Here is a 14,125-nt window from a genome sequence, read left to right on the forward strand (position 1 = left end):
CAGTGCAGTGTGATCATTATCGGTGTATACTCAGTATTATTATACAGTGTGGATATCAGTGTATACTCAGAATTATTATAACGGTGACATCATCAACAATGTATGCTCAGTATTATTATACGGTGCAGTGCGATCATTATCGGTGTATACTTGGTATTAATATACGGTGAAGTGTGATCATTTATCGGTGTATACTCAGTAATATTACACAGTGAGGTGTGATCATTATTGGTGTATACTCAGTATTATTATACAGAGCGGTGTGATCATTTTCAGTGTATATTTGGAATTTTTATACAGTGCAGTGTGATCATTATTGGTGTATACTCGGTAATATTATATGGTGCAGTGTGATCATTATCGGTGTATACTTGGTATTATTATGCAGTGCAGTGTGATCATTATCGGTGTATACTCAGTATTATTATACAGTGTGGTTATCAGTGTGTACTCGGAATTATTATTACGGTGACACCATCAACAGTGTATGCTCAGTATTATTATACAGTGCGGTGTGATTATTATCGGTGTATACTCAGTATTAAAATATGGTTTGGTGTGATCATTATTGGTGTATACTCGGTAATATTATACGGTGAGGTGTGATCATTATCGGTGTATACTCTGTATTATTATACGGTGAGGTGTGATCATTATCGGTGTATACTCTGTATTATTATATGGTGCGGTTATCACTCTGACGCAAGGTACAGCTGGTTAGTATGTAGGTTGCACCCCCGTGTTCGTTTTAATACCAAACTTGACTGAAGCATTATCCTTGCAATGCCCACACAGCTGCATGGCCATGGAGAAATTGCCCCATCACCTCTCAAAGGATTAAGGCTAATTTTTTAATTGCTTGGCAGAGCTCAACGAGTTTCAGGAAACTGAATCCCCGTAGGAAGGCAGATGTTGGAAATGCCATGATGGCCTGTCGTGGGCTGACCCTGAGGTCAGGTGCCGCTGTACTAATATGTGAGTCACTGATCGTTTTACGTCACACTATGCGTTTAGCCTATCTCTTGAGAGGTCTATGACAGACAACAAGCAAAACTGAAAGGCACCAGGCCCTGACCCTGACTCTTGGATTGTAATAAGGCCTTCACAAAGAATCATGATAAGACCACAACCCCGGGATGGTAACAACACTCCAACCCCAGCATGGTAACAAGGCTCCAAACCAGGAGATGGTAACAAGGCCCTGACCTGGCAATGGTTACAGGACTTTGACCTGAGAATTCAAACAGGACCCTAACCTGGGAAATGTAAAAAGAAAACAATCCAGGGGTTCGTACAAAGTCCCCAAACTGGGGATCATAACAAGACCCTGACAGAAGGATTGTAACAAGACCTGGACCCAAGGAACGTAACAAGACCCCAGCCTGGGGATCGTAACAAGAGCCCGACCCAGGGATCATAACAGGTCCTCGACCCAGGGATTCACTTCGCATGGATCACTTCCAGGTATTTAATATCCTTCACCCCCCCCCCACAACATGGCGACAGAATATCTAATATCTAAAAGTGAGGGGAATCCTTCTTTTAGTTGTACCCAAAACAGATGTCCTCATTGAAAGAATTCCCCTTACCTTGTTAGAGTGACCAGAAACAAAGCAAATGGCATGGGATATAAATCCACTTCGTGCCTTTACAAACTCAGATATTACCTTGTGGAAATGGGAGTGACATCATCACTATAGACTATAGAGAAAGAAGAGATGTGGGAGGGGCCTGTCAAGACCCACCCACCACAGAATGTCTGGAGAAAACTACACAGGGGGTGGAGACAAGACCATCCTTTGTGGTCTTTATTATAGGAAGTAGCTGCACAAAGAAAAAAAAAGCACTGAACTGCTGACAAAATACACAGGGGACCCCGTATTCCAGTAACAATACACATTTGTATTTGGACAATATTTGCTTATTTTAACATTTAGCTTTTCACTTCTATTTTTTCCTCTTGCACTCTGAAAAGATTAGCAATTTTCACCCTGTCAGCCTCCCAGATGTCAGCCTGTCCTCTGCCTGAGGCTCCCACCAAGTCTATTTGGTAAATTGTCTGTGACCTATTTCTCTAGAACCTTCTCTCTAATGGAGGGAAATTGTCCTTCCTCATCAGATGTCGATATAAAATAACAGGAACAAAATCATACAAAAGGTGGCCGACGCCGACGACGGGTTCAGCCAAGGAGCTGCTGAGGAGGCGTCCACCCTCAAGGCCACTATGGATCCTGTGGTTTCAGAAACATGGCATGTTGGTGTGCTTTGCCAAAATGCATTGCAGGGGTGCAGCTCACAGCAAAGTGATTGGCTAAAGTGGCTGCTTTAGAGGCAAGCTGAAAGTTAAAGGCAAGCTGAAAGAGGTGGCCCCAGGGCCTGCATTCACTGATAATTTGGCGTGTGACCTGGGGCATTGGAGGGCCATCATGCATGGCTGGTTTATGAACATTTTAAACTATACAGGTAAACTTTAAAGTCTGTATTCCCCCCATCCCTGCTGGGAGCCCATTTGGCTCTATATCTGAATATCTGCACTTTAGCCTCTCATGTTTTATAAGTTTTAAAATCTAACTTATAATTGGCTTTCAGAGATCACATGGGATGTTCTCCTCAGGGGTGGGGCTTCCTTCAGCATTTTTTTGTGGTTTTTGTTTGTGTGCATATTCATTTGAATGAGCTGCCTAATGCATGGCAACCAAGGCTGGTTTAAGGGTGGGGCAATTACTCAAGTGAATTTGGATCCCACTTCATAATTTGCCCGGGGTCCAGGTTTTTTCTAAAACAGCCCCGGGTGGCAAAACAGTAAAACCTTAAATGTACTTTTATTTTTACCTGTTGGCCGCGTGCGTTGGAAGTACCATTGGGAATGGCCCCTGACAGCAAAGAGGAGGCGGGGGCGGGGGGTGACACATTATCGCTGAGCGACACCAGCTAGGGGAGGGAAAAGGTCTTCAGGTGCCCATAAGGTTCAGACTCATCAGTATGATTCCGCTGCAAGAACTGAGATCCTCCAGAGAGATAATTGCAGCCTCAGCTTCAGCAGCAGCTAGAAAACCATGAAAATACATTTTTTTTCTTTAATTGGAGGTTTGCTGTAAAGAAAGCAACGAAATACCACATTATAGGAACTGCCATACCCGCCAATTTGTATCTCCGTTCAGCCAGTCATGTAATTCATGCAGCTCTACCAGACACCCCAGCCAGGGCACTTACCCCAGTTTTCATTCACTGCAATTAAATAATACAGTTTGGGTGGACAGTGAGGATGATGAAACAGGAAACTGATGGTTCAGAAGATATAGTCAACCCACCAATTGATTTTTTTTGTGCAGGCCTTTAATTATTTGTCAAACTCTGCATAGGGTAAGTGTGCAGGGCATTATGGGTACTATGGGGTGGATCAGGGAAGAAGGGGAACATGTGGATGATACTATCCTGTTTAGCTTCAGGAGCCTGGGTATGCTGTGTTGAGACATTACACCCCTTCTCTGACCATAATACTAACTTTCCTTGTCACCCTAACACTCCATGTAACCCTAATATGAACCCTCCCTGTGACATTACCCCTGGTGACCCTAACACTTACTCCCTCTGTAAACCTAATGCTAATCTTCCCTAAAATCCTAACAAGAACCCTCTCAGCAACCCCAACACAAACGCTCCCTGTAAACCTAATACTGACCCCCATGACCTTAATACTCCCTGTAAACCTAATACTAACCCCATGACCCTAACACTCCCTGTAATCCTAACACAACCCTTCCTGTGACCCCAACACTAACCCCTTTTTGTGACCCTAAACCTTTCACTCCCTGTAACTCCAACAATAACTGTGCCTGTAACTCCAACACAAATCTTACCTGTATCCCTAAAACTAACGCACCTTGACCCCAACAATAACTACCCTCGTAAACTTATTACCAAGACTCCCTGTAACCCTAATACTAACCATGCCTATAACCCTAAAATTCTTGTAACCCCCTTACCAACTGTTATACTAACTCCCCCTATATTCCTAGAATGAAAACCCCTTCTGTGATCCTCACATTAACACCTCCTGTAACACCAATGCTACCTGTAACATTTAGGCTGTCGGTGAGGTTGCTCACACCTATCTGCAGCAGCCCAGGAGGGAATGAATGGAGGGGCAGTGGGCAATTGTGGCGTGGGTGGCCAATTGGCTGACAAACAACCAGCCGCCTGGAGCCATGTGGGAATGCTTGTCCTTGTTTGAACCTACCCTAACCCTAGCTACAACCCTAACACTAACCCTTCCCATTACCTTGATCTATTTTATAACCTTTACCCTAGCTGTATGCAAATTATTCCGGTGCCAGAATTGGTTATTTTGCACCAGAGCATGTGAGCATAGCCTGCCAATGGCGCCTCCTATAACATGATTACCTGGTATGGTAAGTAGACACCTTCCCTCTACACCATGGCAGTCCCATCTATCCAGTGTTTGACCCAGAAATTTTTTTTGACTAGGTGGGAAGAAATTGTAGGTGGGTGGCAGCCCTTGTATTGTGAGCCAACTCTTGAGTAACCACCGAAAAATAGCCGGGTGGTTAGTGATATGTGCTGGGTAGTGCGCCCCGCTAAAAGGGTCTGGGGAGAATACTGCATCCATCCATTCAGTTTCTCCAGATGGTGAAGCTTTACTTCTGATTGGCCAGTAGACTGGCGTCTCCTCACTTTGCCTTGCATGCCGAGTTCCCCCAGGTGTCGTAATTTGCGCTTCATTGCTTTCCAGGTATTAAACTCCCAGTTCTAAGAGGGAAACGGCTATAAAACCGTCATCACAGAGGAGCTGGCATTGTACGGCATAAATTGTGACCATTTATCACCTTGTCCAGGTTTACAACCTCCATCTGCAAATCCGTGTTGTCAGGATTGCTCGGCACCAATCAGAACGGTCACAGCAACACAGGTGGCACCCCCTTTTTCAGGTGATGCGTCATTAAATTTGCACCATTTATAAATTTGGAAAATCATAATTCTGACGATAACCTACCTGTATAGTCACAATAATCAAAAAGTTCCCAGTCAGATGATTCATCGATCAACGTTCTTTCTGAACAAACTTGCTCATCTGTATTCATGAATTCATCCCAAAATAGAGTGTGACATGAAATACGAGCATACCGGGCACGGGTACAGAGACGATGGAACTCCAACGCCAAATTTAGGTAACGTCAATCAGATTTTGTACGGTGATTTGAACACCGTGCCGTCATTGCTGCACCTCCCAACATTTGGGCATAGGGACACTTTTTGCTCAGTATGCCAGCAAAATGACATGCCCCCTGCCACGCCCCTGTAAATAATGAATGGGTAACAAACAATTGGCTACACCAATGGCTTTTTTTTACAATGGCTTTCCTTTAAATTTCCATGAGCTTTGCTGGCTTGGTTGTAATTTTTAAAAATTTCCCATTAATCTTGACATGCCAGTCAATCACCCCACCAATGATGCTCATTGTGGCCATGAAAAATTTCATCTGACCAAGTGGCAATCACGTCGAATGTGACGGTAGCTTTAAAACCACCACATGCCAGCTCATTGCAGATTTTGTGAATGGATGGTGTCCAGCAATCATTATTCACCCTGAAAATGCTGCTCACTGACTGCTAGACTACAGGCGACCTTTCACCTCTGACTTCCAGCTCATAGACTTTCATTAAAGACTCAGAATTTATTGAAAAAGCCCATTTATGACGGATCTGATAACACAAACAATCATTTGGTACCTCCTGGGAGGGCACCTTTCAATACACTGAGAAGTCAAGGGCACGCCCCCGAGGAGCAATTGATTGGCAAAAATATCAATCAGTTCCTGGTGTGTCATGATATAAAGCAAAAGGGGCAGTCATAGGGAGGTGCAAAGGAGCCCCAGACGCTCTTCAGCCAAAAGAAGCCCCCATAGGGGGTTCAGGTCAGTTTGGCAGGGGGGCCCAAAGTCAGTTCTACACAGGGGCCCAGTGTCGGATACATGAACCACCGTACAGCAACCAGGTTCATTTAATAGAAATAGTTTATTTTCTTTAAAAATCCAGTCTAGTCCCAGTCTAGTGACTGCGCCTAGTCTTAGATGAGGTCATCAGTCTGCTGCAGGCAGCAGAAAGCATTTCCTCAGTCTCAGCATTCAAAGCTGATATGTGTCTCTAGGATTTACATGAATGTGTGATCCCTCTTGAAACAGCATCTCAGAAATGGCTACCCCAGATGATACCTGAACAAAGATGGTGCTGTCTTTCTGGAGAGAGGCCGATTTACTGAAAATCACATACAGAAATTAAGGTAATCCTTTTGGTAATTCTTTGCAGCTGTCAAACCATTCATAAGTGAAATTTTGTCATAGCTTAGCCTTCTCTACCCTCTAACCTCGATGTAAGTCTACCAGACAAGGTCTGTCTGTACACTACAGACAATGATTGATGGCCAGAAAACACACGATTTGGGCTGCCTAGGCTTTTTTTTGGTCATGTGATGCAGCTAATAAACAAGAATTGTTAATGCAGAGATAGGACCCTGTATGTAAAATGTTTCCCATGCATCTTGTCCAGGTACTGCACAAGTAGGAGAGGAGAATGAGGCATTTGGTCTTCCTTCCCCAGAATGGAGGACAGCGGAGTAAAGTGCAGATAATGGGAGGTGTCCCCTTAGCTTAGCCTAGATCTGTCACTGAGTATGTGTCACCGTCAGTGGATTCCTGTGTGCAGCCACAGGGGCTCCACCAGCCGATGACAATCCCACCAATGGGGATCCCTAATAATCACTTGGCTGGTGTTCCTTAAAGGGGACCTGTCGTATGCCGACCTGCACAGACTGGACTGTCTTACTGCCCTCCACAGGAGGAGGGGGTACTGCAATACATTTTCTAAATGTGTTCAATGAAGTCTCATCGATGTGATTGAACAATCACAAGAAATCAAGAATGATAGGAAATCTGAGCTTTTACTGTTGTCACTGGGACAGGAAGTGAAGGTTAATGTCCCCAGTGGCACAAAGTGGCAAAATATAACCTGTCAGACGTTCAAACTCTTCCTTAATCCATCCATAAAAATGTACCAAGGACTATTCAATATGATGTGTACAAAAGGTCATCTGTGTTACTCCTAGTAAACTAGAATGCTAATCTCATTCTTGATATACTGATGGCCACAAGGGGGAGCGAATTCAAAGTTATATACAAAGTAGCAAAACATGAATATGGAACAGCAAACAAGTAGAAATATGAAAGCCTCATCAACAATTGCATTCTTAACATTATATAAAAGTATCCAGTGCATAAAGTATACAAGTGAACCTATACCAAAATACGCGTCACCACAAAAAAAGGAAAAATGTTCTTGCTTTCATGGCACCCCTGCCAGACAGTAGAGTCCTCTAGATGTGTATGAGAATTCCTGTGATCTTTCCTCCTGTAAGGATCTTTCCTGTGTTAGACTGACAGCACTGAGCAAAGCAATGAAGCCCTGATTCGGATCAGATTGTCCCCCCCACCCCAGAAGCTAATATGAAAACTACAGGTACTTCAGCTATCTGAAAGCAAACATTTATTCCATGAACATAATCTTTCTATCGGCTTGCAGTCGGCTATTTTTAGTGTCACCTCATCACTGGTGACAACCAATCAGGCGCTTCTTTTTACAGATGAGATCAAAGTGCAGATGAATTTCTCTGATTAAGTGCTGGTCGAGTTTTGCACATTCTCAGTAATAATCTATATTCCAGCCAAGCGTGAACATTCTCCATTTAAACTGGACACAACGCAGTGGTACGTCCTGGAAAACACCTTCCGCACCAGACTGCGAGCTAGATATATCTATCCAACTCACCTTGAATGGGTGAATATAGGAGATAAATGGTGACGTGTTACCTGGGGCCACCCCTGCAGGGGGGCCACACGGCATCATGTGACAAGAGGCTGCAGTCCCCCTTACAAATACTGCAAGAAGCCTGCTGAATGTGATTACAACACTGCAGTATATGTCAGAGCTTTATCAATGTATGATAATAGTGTGTGACTATGGCGAGGCATTAGAGTGTCAGCTCCTCTGTACAGAGGCTGGGTCAGTGTTATGTACAGCGCTATGGTATATATTGGAGCTATATAAAGGTATATTAATAGTGTGTGACTTGGGGGGGGGCATTAGATTGTTAGCTCCTCTGCACAGAGACTGGTTCAGTGTTCTGTACAGCACTATGGTGTATGTCGGAGCTATACAAATGTATAATATTAGTGTGTGACAGGGGGGGAGGACATTAGAGTGTCAGCTTTTCTGCACAGAGACTGGTTTAGTGTTCTATACAGTGCCATGGTATATTGGAGCTATATAAATGCATAATAATAATAATAGTATGTGACTGTGGGGGAGATTAGAGTGTCAGCTCCTCTGTACAGAGACTCTCTTAATGTTCTGTTGGAGCTAAAAAATGTATAATATTAGTGTGTGACTGTGGGGGGGGGGTTGGGCATTAGAGTGTGAGCTCTTCTTTACAGAGACTGGCTTAATGTTCTTTACAGTGCTATGGTATATGTTGGAGCTATATCATTGTATAATATTAGTGTGTGACTGTGGGGGGTACATCTGAGTGTCAGCTCCTCTGTACAGAGACTGCTGGGACTGGCTCAGTGTTCTCTGTACAGCACTGCAGTATATGTTGGAGCTATATAAATGTATAATAGTGTGTGACTGTGGGGAGTGGGGCATTAGAGTGTCAGCTCCTCTGTACAGAGGTTCAGTGTTCTGTACAGCATTATAGTATATGTTAGAGCTATATGACTACACACAACTACCATCAGCAGCTACAACATAAACAATCTATATAATTATGATTCTGGTGAGAAGCATGGCTCAGCATTTTTCCCGTGTGCACGGGGCCCCCTCAGCACCTTAGGGCCCCTGGGGCTGTGTTCCAAACAGTTTCTCATTAAATATTCATCCTCCTCACCGTTGCATTGTGTTTGTTGCGGTGACACCCACCCATCTATATATACACAATACAGGTCGGCGTGACTCACAGGATGCCAATCAGACCCGCCGCTCCACCATCACTAGAGAACTACAAGTCGCAACAAGCCCCATAGGCGGCACGTCAGTGCTTGCTGCAGCTGGCCCAGCCGCCTCATCAAGACGAGGCAACGCAGGCGTCTCCCGGAACCCTTCATGGAGGTTCGATTGACATATAGATGTTCGCAATATTCTGCCCCTAACACATCGACATTCTAGTTTTACTCCTGCAATAAACACATCAATAGTGCGGCATGTAAAATTGGAAGCGCAAAACGCCCCTCTGGTCCAACCGCTCGGAAAGAGGCGAATGCCAGTCATGTGATCATTACTTTAATAAAAAGTCATGTGATCATTACATTAATAAAAAGTCATGTGATCATTAAATAATAACTAAAAACAAAATCACGAGATTGCGATGCGTAACATGGAAACATGTGGGAATTCGGCGCATGCTGAGTACGAGCGTCTGTAATGAGATGATAAAAATAGACACGAAAAAGTGACCACGGTCAAAAAAAAAGCTTTGCAACAATAGTTTTACATGAGCAAAGGTGAGCGAATGTTTAACTTGCGATCAGTGAAGCGGTAATGTTTACCGTCGTCCACTGCAGAATTCACAGAGCTCGCCACATGGGCAGTGGGTGGGGCTTCCTGAGATCTAGTCCTGTATAACCAATCACATTCTGAATTGCATTTGTCATATTTAATAGAAATAAGTGCTGTAAAGAGGGGAGGGGCTTGGACAAGTGGAAGGCGTCCCGCTGCGTCCTCCCCATTGGAAATAACAGAAATCATTGGCTGATGCCATGTAGCCAGCTGATGTCGGGTGACAGCCATGCCAGTGCTGCATTTTCATGAATGAGAATCTTGGGTAGCGAAATTCTAGCCGCAATCTGTACAAAATAAATGTAATTTGTAAGAAATCTCTGGCATTACCTATCTATGGGGAAGAAGAGAGGGGGAGGTTTCTGTAGTCCTGGCCTTCACCCTTGCACAGGAAGCGTACTACTGGCAGGATCGCCAGGTGAAAATAATGGCAAATCCCATCCTCTGACTAGACTGTCTAGTCTCAGCCTAGACACTAGGTGCCTAGGCTGAGATGATGTCATCAGTCTGCCGCAGGCAAGAAGAAGCATTTCCTCAGTCTCCTTTACCCCCGTGATCAGACTGTATGGTGGCTATATGGTGAGTTTGTTTTCTGGCCTTGCAGCACTGGGATCTTCATTTTAAACCAGGACACTATCTGCATGGAGTTTGTATGTCCTCCCTGGGTTTCCTCCACTTTTCACCCACACCGTAAACTGGCTTGCTCCTAACCAACTGAGCTTGGTCTATGTCAGCCACATATGACTATGGAAGAGAGTTTAGATTGTGAGTTTTGCAGGTCAGTAAGTAATATGATTATGTACTGTGCTACATAATATGTTGCCGCTATATTCATCTGTAATAATACTAACTTCTCTGTTATAAGTGAAAAACCACAGCAGGGGCAGATCTGTGCCGGGATTTACATGACGGTGCCATCCCTGAGCCAGCATCTCACATTGAGAAGTGGGAATGGTGACAACAGATGATACCTGGAGGGATATTAGAGTGTCAGCTCCTCTGCTCCAAAGACTTATTGTGCATACAAAGCTGCAGTATATGTCAGAGTTATATATATATATTTAAATAAACAGTAATGATCGACTGGGGTTATAGTGCTTCATTTCTTACCAACCAATCAGAATTCAACTTACTCAAATCAGAAGAGCACAGGAATTATTCTGATTGGCTGATACAGACCCTTCACTTTTCAGTGTATTACTGAATAAGCTAAACACAGTTTCTCATAATGACCAATCATATTCCACTTTCTGCCCAGGAAAACTGATTGGCTGTGGTGGGTTAAGTGCAGCAAAGCATATGACAAGAAGAGAAATGATTCTGATTGGTTGATACAGACCCTTCACCTTGCACTGTATTGGTGAATAAGCTGAACACTGTACAGTAACTCGTAATGACCAATTATATTCCACTTTCTACTCAGGAAAACTGTAAGCTGATTGGCTGCAGCAGAACACCTTGACTTGTGGCTTGGTAAGTTATTCTATTTTTTTAGATATGGTTTTAGGTTTTTGAATTGACTGCTATGATTGTAACACGGGGCCAGCTACCTCACCACGCAGGACTGAACATGACGTTCAGATTATTTTAGACCAGATTTGCCAATGGCACACACATGGACGGCATGCGAATTCTTACTAAAATCCTCGCGCCCTATTGGAACACCTCACCTTCATTTCTGCCATGGTGCTATTATGGTCTTCATCATCCGGTAATGTAGCAAAAACCACCCAACTACTTACTTTGGGCCGTCCGTATGTTAACCTCCATTGGTTGGGTTTCCGGATCCTTTCATGTATATTTGCCATTTTTACGCCACATTGTAGGCAGCTGATTTGATCGCCTTTACGTAAATTTCATATTTGACAAGCCAACATCCAAAATCCAATGACAAAATTTAGCAACACATTACCCAATTTCCGTAAAAATTTCTGTAAATTCCAATTTTACAATCATTCACGCTAAGCCAACACAAACTCACCAACTGGCTATTCATATTGGATCACCAAAACGCAATTTTTCAGAGCGCAAAGGGCAGTCAGCCACAGTAACCAATCAGAAGTCACCTGGAAACTGGCCCTGATTGATTGTGCGCATTGCTCTGTGCAAAATAAAAAAAACAGAGCAGAATCTTCCCTAATTTACCAGCACGCACCTGAGCCTACTGCAGATTTCCCCGACTAGTCCAATTTTACGCGCGGCCACACACGCGCAGCGAAAGTATTGTTCTCCTTTCAACAAGGAAAAGGAACAATCTTTGATTGGTCACAGAAATTTTCCGGCATGACGGTAAACCTCTGGCGGGCCGTGTAAAATTTTTGTATTGTTGGTTACGGCTTTTATGTTACCTTTTCGCGTGACTTGACCGGTTACGGGGCCCAAATTGATCCGTGTGAAAAGTTGGATTACGGAAAAGCGATTTGAGAACGCAGAGTGTGGATTTAATGAACAATTAACAATCAACTTAAGTTTTAATATATATATATCAAAAATTTTAGAATTTTTTTTTTTAATTGGCAGCTGAAGATGCGTAAATCTGTACAAATTAACATTAAATTAACCTTTGCAAATGTCACCGTATTACTTGCAAATGTCACCGCATCTGCTCACCAATCAAACTTAAAAATAAAAATGACTCACTACCTGTACAGTCTTCCCCCAAAAGTGACAGGACAGAATAACCAAAATGCCAATTTTGGTAAAATTTGCTGGTTAAAAAAAAAACAACCCGACAAGTGGCAATTCTGCATAAAGCAACCAAGTGGAACCGACTCCTGTGGATAACTCAATATTTATATTTATGAAGCAGAGAGGAGTAGACTCCGGCCCTGCGGGGCTTTCTGCAATTTGTAGTACCCCCCCTTTCTCCTCCCGAAAAACAAAAATTCTGCAGGCAGGTTCCCCCCAACTCCATCTCTGTTTTTTAACTGAGGTAGGAAGACTGGAAGCTTGCAAAGTGTGCGTTGTGAACAATTATGTACAACCCTAATGACACGAGAAGCATAAATGCATGCTCGAAAACGATACGGTGAAAATATAACGCATTTCACATGATGGTATAAAAGGTAGGTAGGTTGCGGAGAAACACAAAAAAACAAAAAATGCAAAAAAGAAAGCAGGGGGTTGCAACGTTTGCAAAGAGCCCCCCTTTATAACTGACGTACCTTTTATTCGAGCTGTTCCAGTAGATGGGATCCAGGCTCAGCGCTGATAGTACGGAGAAATTCCAAAGGGTGATCAGCATCCTTACGTACAAGGAGGCGAGGAACTCTTTCAAAAACATGGTTTTTGCCGAGGCTTCGGAGGGAAGTACGGGGTCGGTTTTCGCTCTGCTTACCCTGAAATCCTAGGATTTTGGTTAAAAATTCTAAGGGGTGCAGAGGAGAAGATGAGGATGGGGGGTTTGGGTCTTCCTTTGTTGGTTGGGAAAAAAAGGGGATTTCAGGGATATGGGATAAAGTTTAGGATAAAAAGTTGAACCATATTTGCAGGCAGGAGGAGAGGGGTTCAGGGTCTTGAGCCCGCTTCGAGGGGATGTTAGTCATTTTGGGCTTCGACGGTGGGGGAAGGGTATGGGCATGGAGGATAAGGAAAGGGGCCCTATTTTCTTTTTTTTTTTCTTTTTGTCTCTGTGTCCCCCTGTGAGCTTAGAGCGAATATCTTGCAGCAGGCTCTGTTCAGCTACAAGCAGAGTGTGCAGTATAAATCCCCCTATACACAGAAGAAAGGGAAGGTGGAAAGAGGAGGAGGGGGGAAGGAGGAGAGACTCAAATTCTGGGGAGGGGAAGAGCAGGGGGAGGAGGGATGGAAATTACTAAACAGCACTGATTTCAAGGGAGATGGGGAGCAGGGCCGCCTGTGTACAACCAGACACACACCATTGTACACACACCCACATGTACAAGCAGATCTCAATATGGGGACACACAGGTCCTGCGGGGCAGGTGACAGCCGGACAAGCCGGTCCTAAAAAAGGGACAAAGTGGGAACGATAGCTAGGGCGACAGGGAGTGTGGGCGTAAATTTCACGCCAAGGGTTCGCCGGGCGCGCAGGGGCGGGCAACTGCTAGGATTCTACGCATATAAACATAGATATGTGATATATATATATATCAAAAAAATATATATAATATGTAAAAAGAATGCATTAAAAAGTAATAAAAATATATAATTATAACAATACATATTTAACACAAAAGATGTGTAAAAAAATAATACAAATATATATACATTTGTTTTAATTTAAAAATGATTTTTTTATATATTTAAATTTAAATATATTTATTTTATGTTTTTTTGCCTCTATTTTTTTTTTAAAAAATGATAAAATATATAATATGTATTGGTTGCATGAAGAAAAAAAAAACGTGCATTTACATATGTATATAGTAATAAATCCAAAATATTTTTTTTCTGTTTTCTAAAGTGATCATTTATATGTCATTTCAAAACAAAAACAAAAAATCAACAACCTAAAATAACATTTCAGTGTTGGAAA

At 43.1% G+C, this 14,125-nt stretch overlaps 1 protein-coding gene across 2 annotated transcripts in view; it reads right to left on the minus strand.

The window, feature by feature from the left end:
* The window catches only part of EFNB3 (ephrin B3), a 46,954-nt gene extending 33,266 nt beyond the window's left edge, over nucleotides 1–13,688 (minus strand). For both annotated transcript variants that reach the window (XR_011919239.1, XM_072399325.1), the window contains exon 1: nucleotides 12,792–13,688. Coding sequence is in view for 1 of the 2 variants with exons in the window: in XM_072399325.1 (XP_072255426.1) it covers nucleotides 12,792–12,910 (119 nt within the window). In the remaining variant the exon portion in view is untranslated. The remainder of the gene's footprint in view (nucleotides 1–12,791) is intronic.
* Nucleotides 13,689–14,125: the final 437 nt, after the last annotated feature.

This window comes from Pyxicephalus adspersus, chromosome 2 (assembly GCF_032062135.1).
Source record: "Pyxicephalus adspersus chromosome 2, UCB_Pads_2.0, whole genome shotgun sequence".
Lineage (NCBI taxonomy): Eukaryota > Metazoa > Chordata > Amphibia > Anura > Pyxicephalidae > Pyxicephalus > Pyxicephalus adspersus.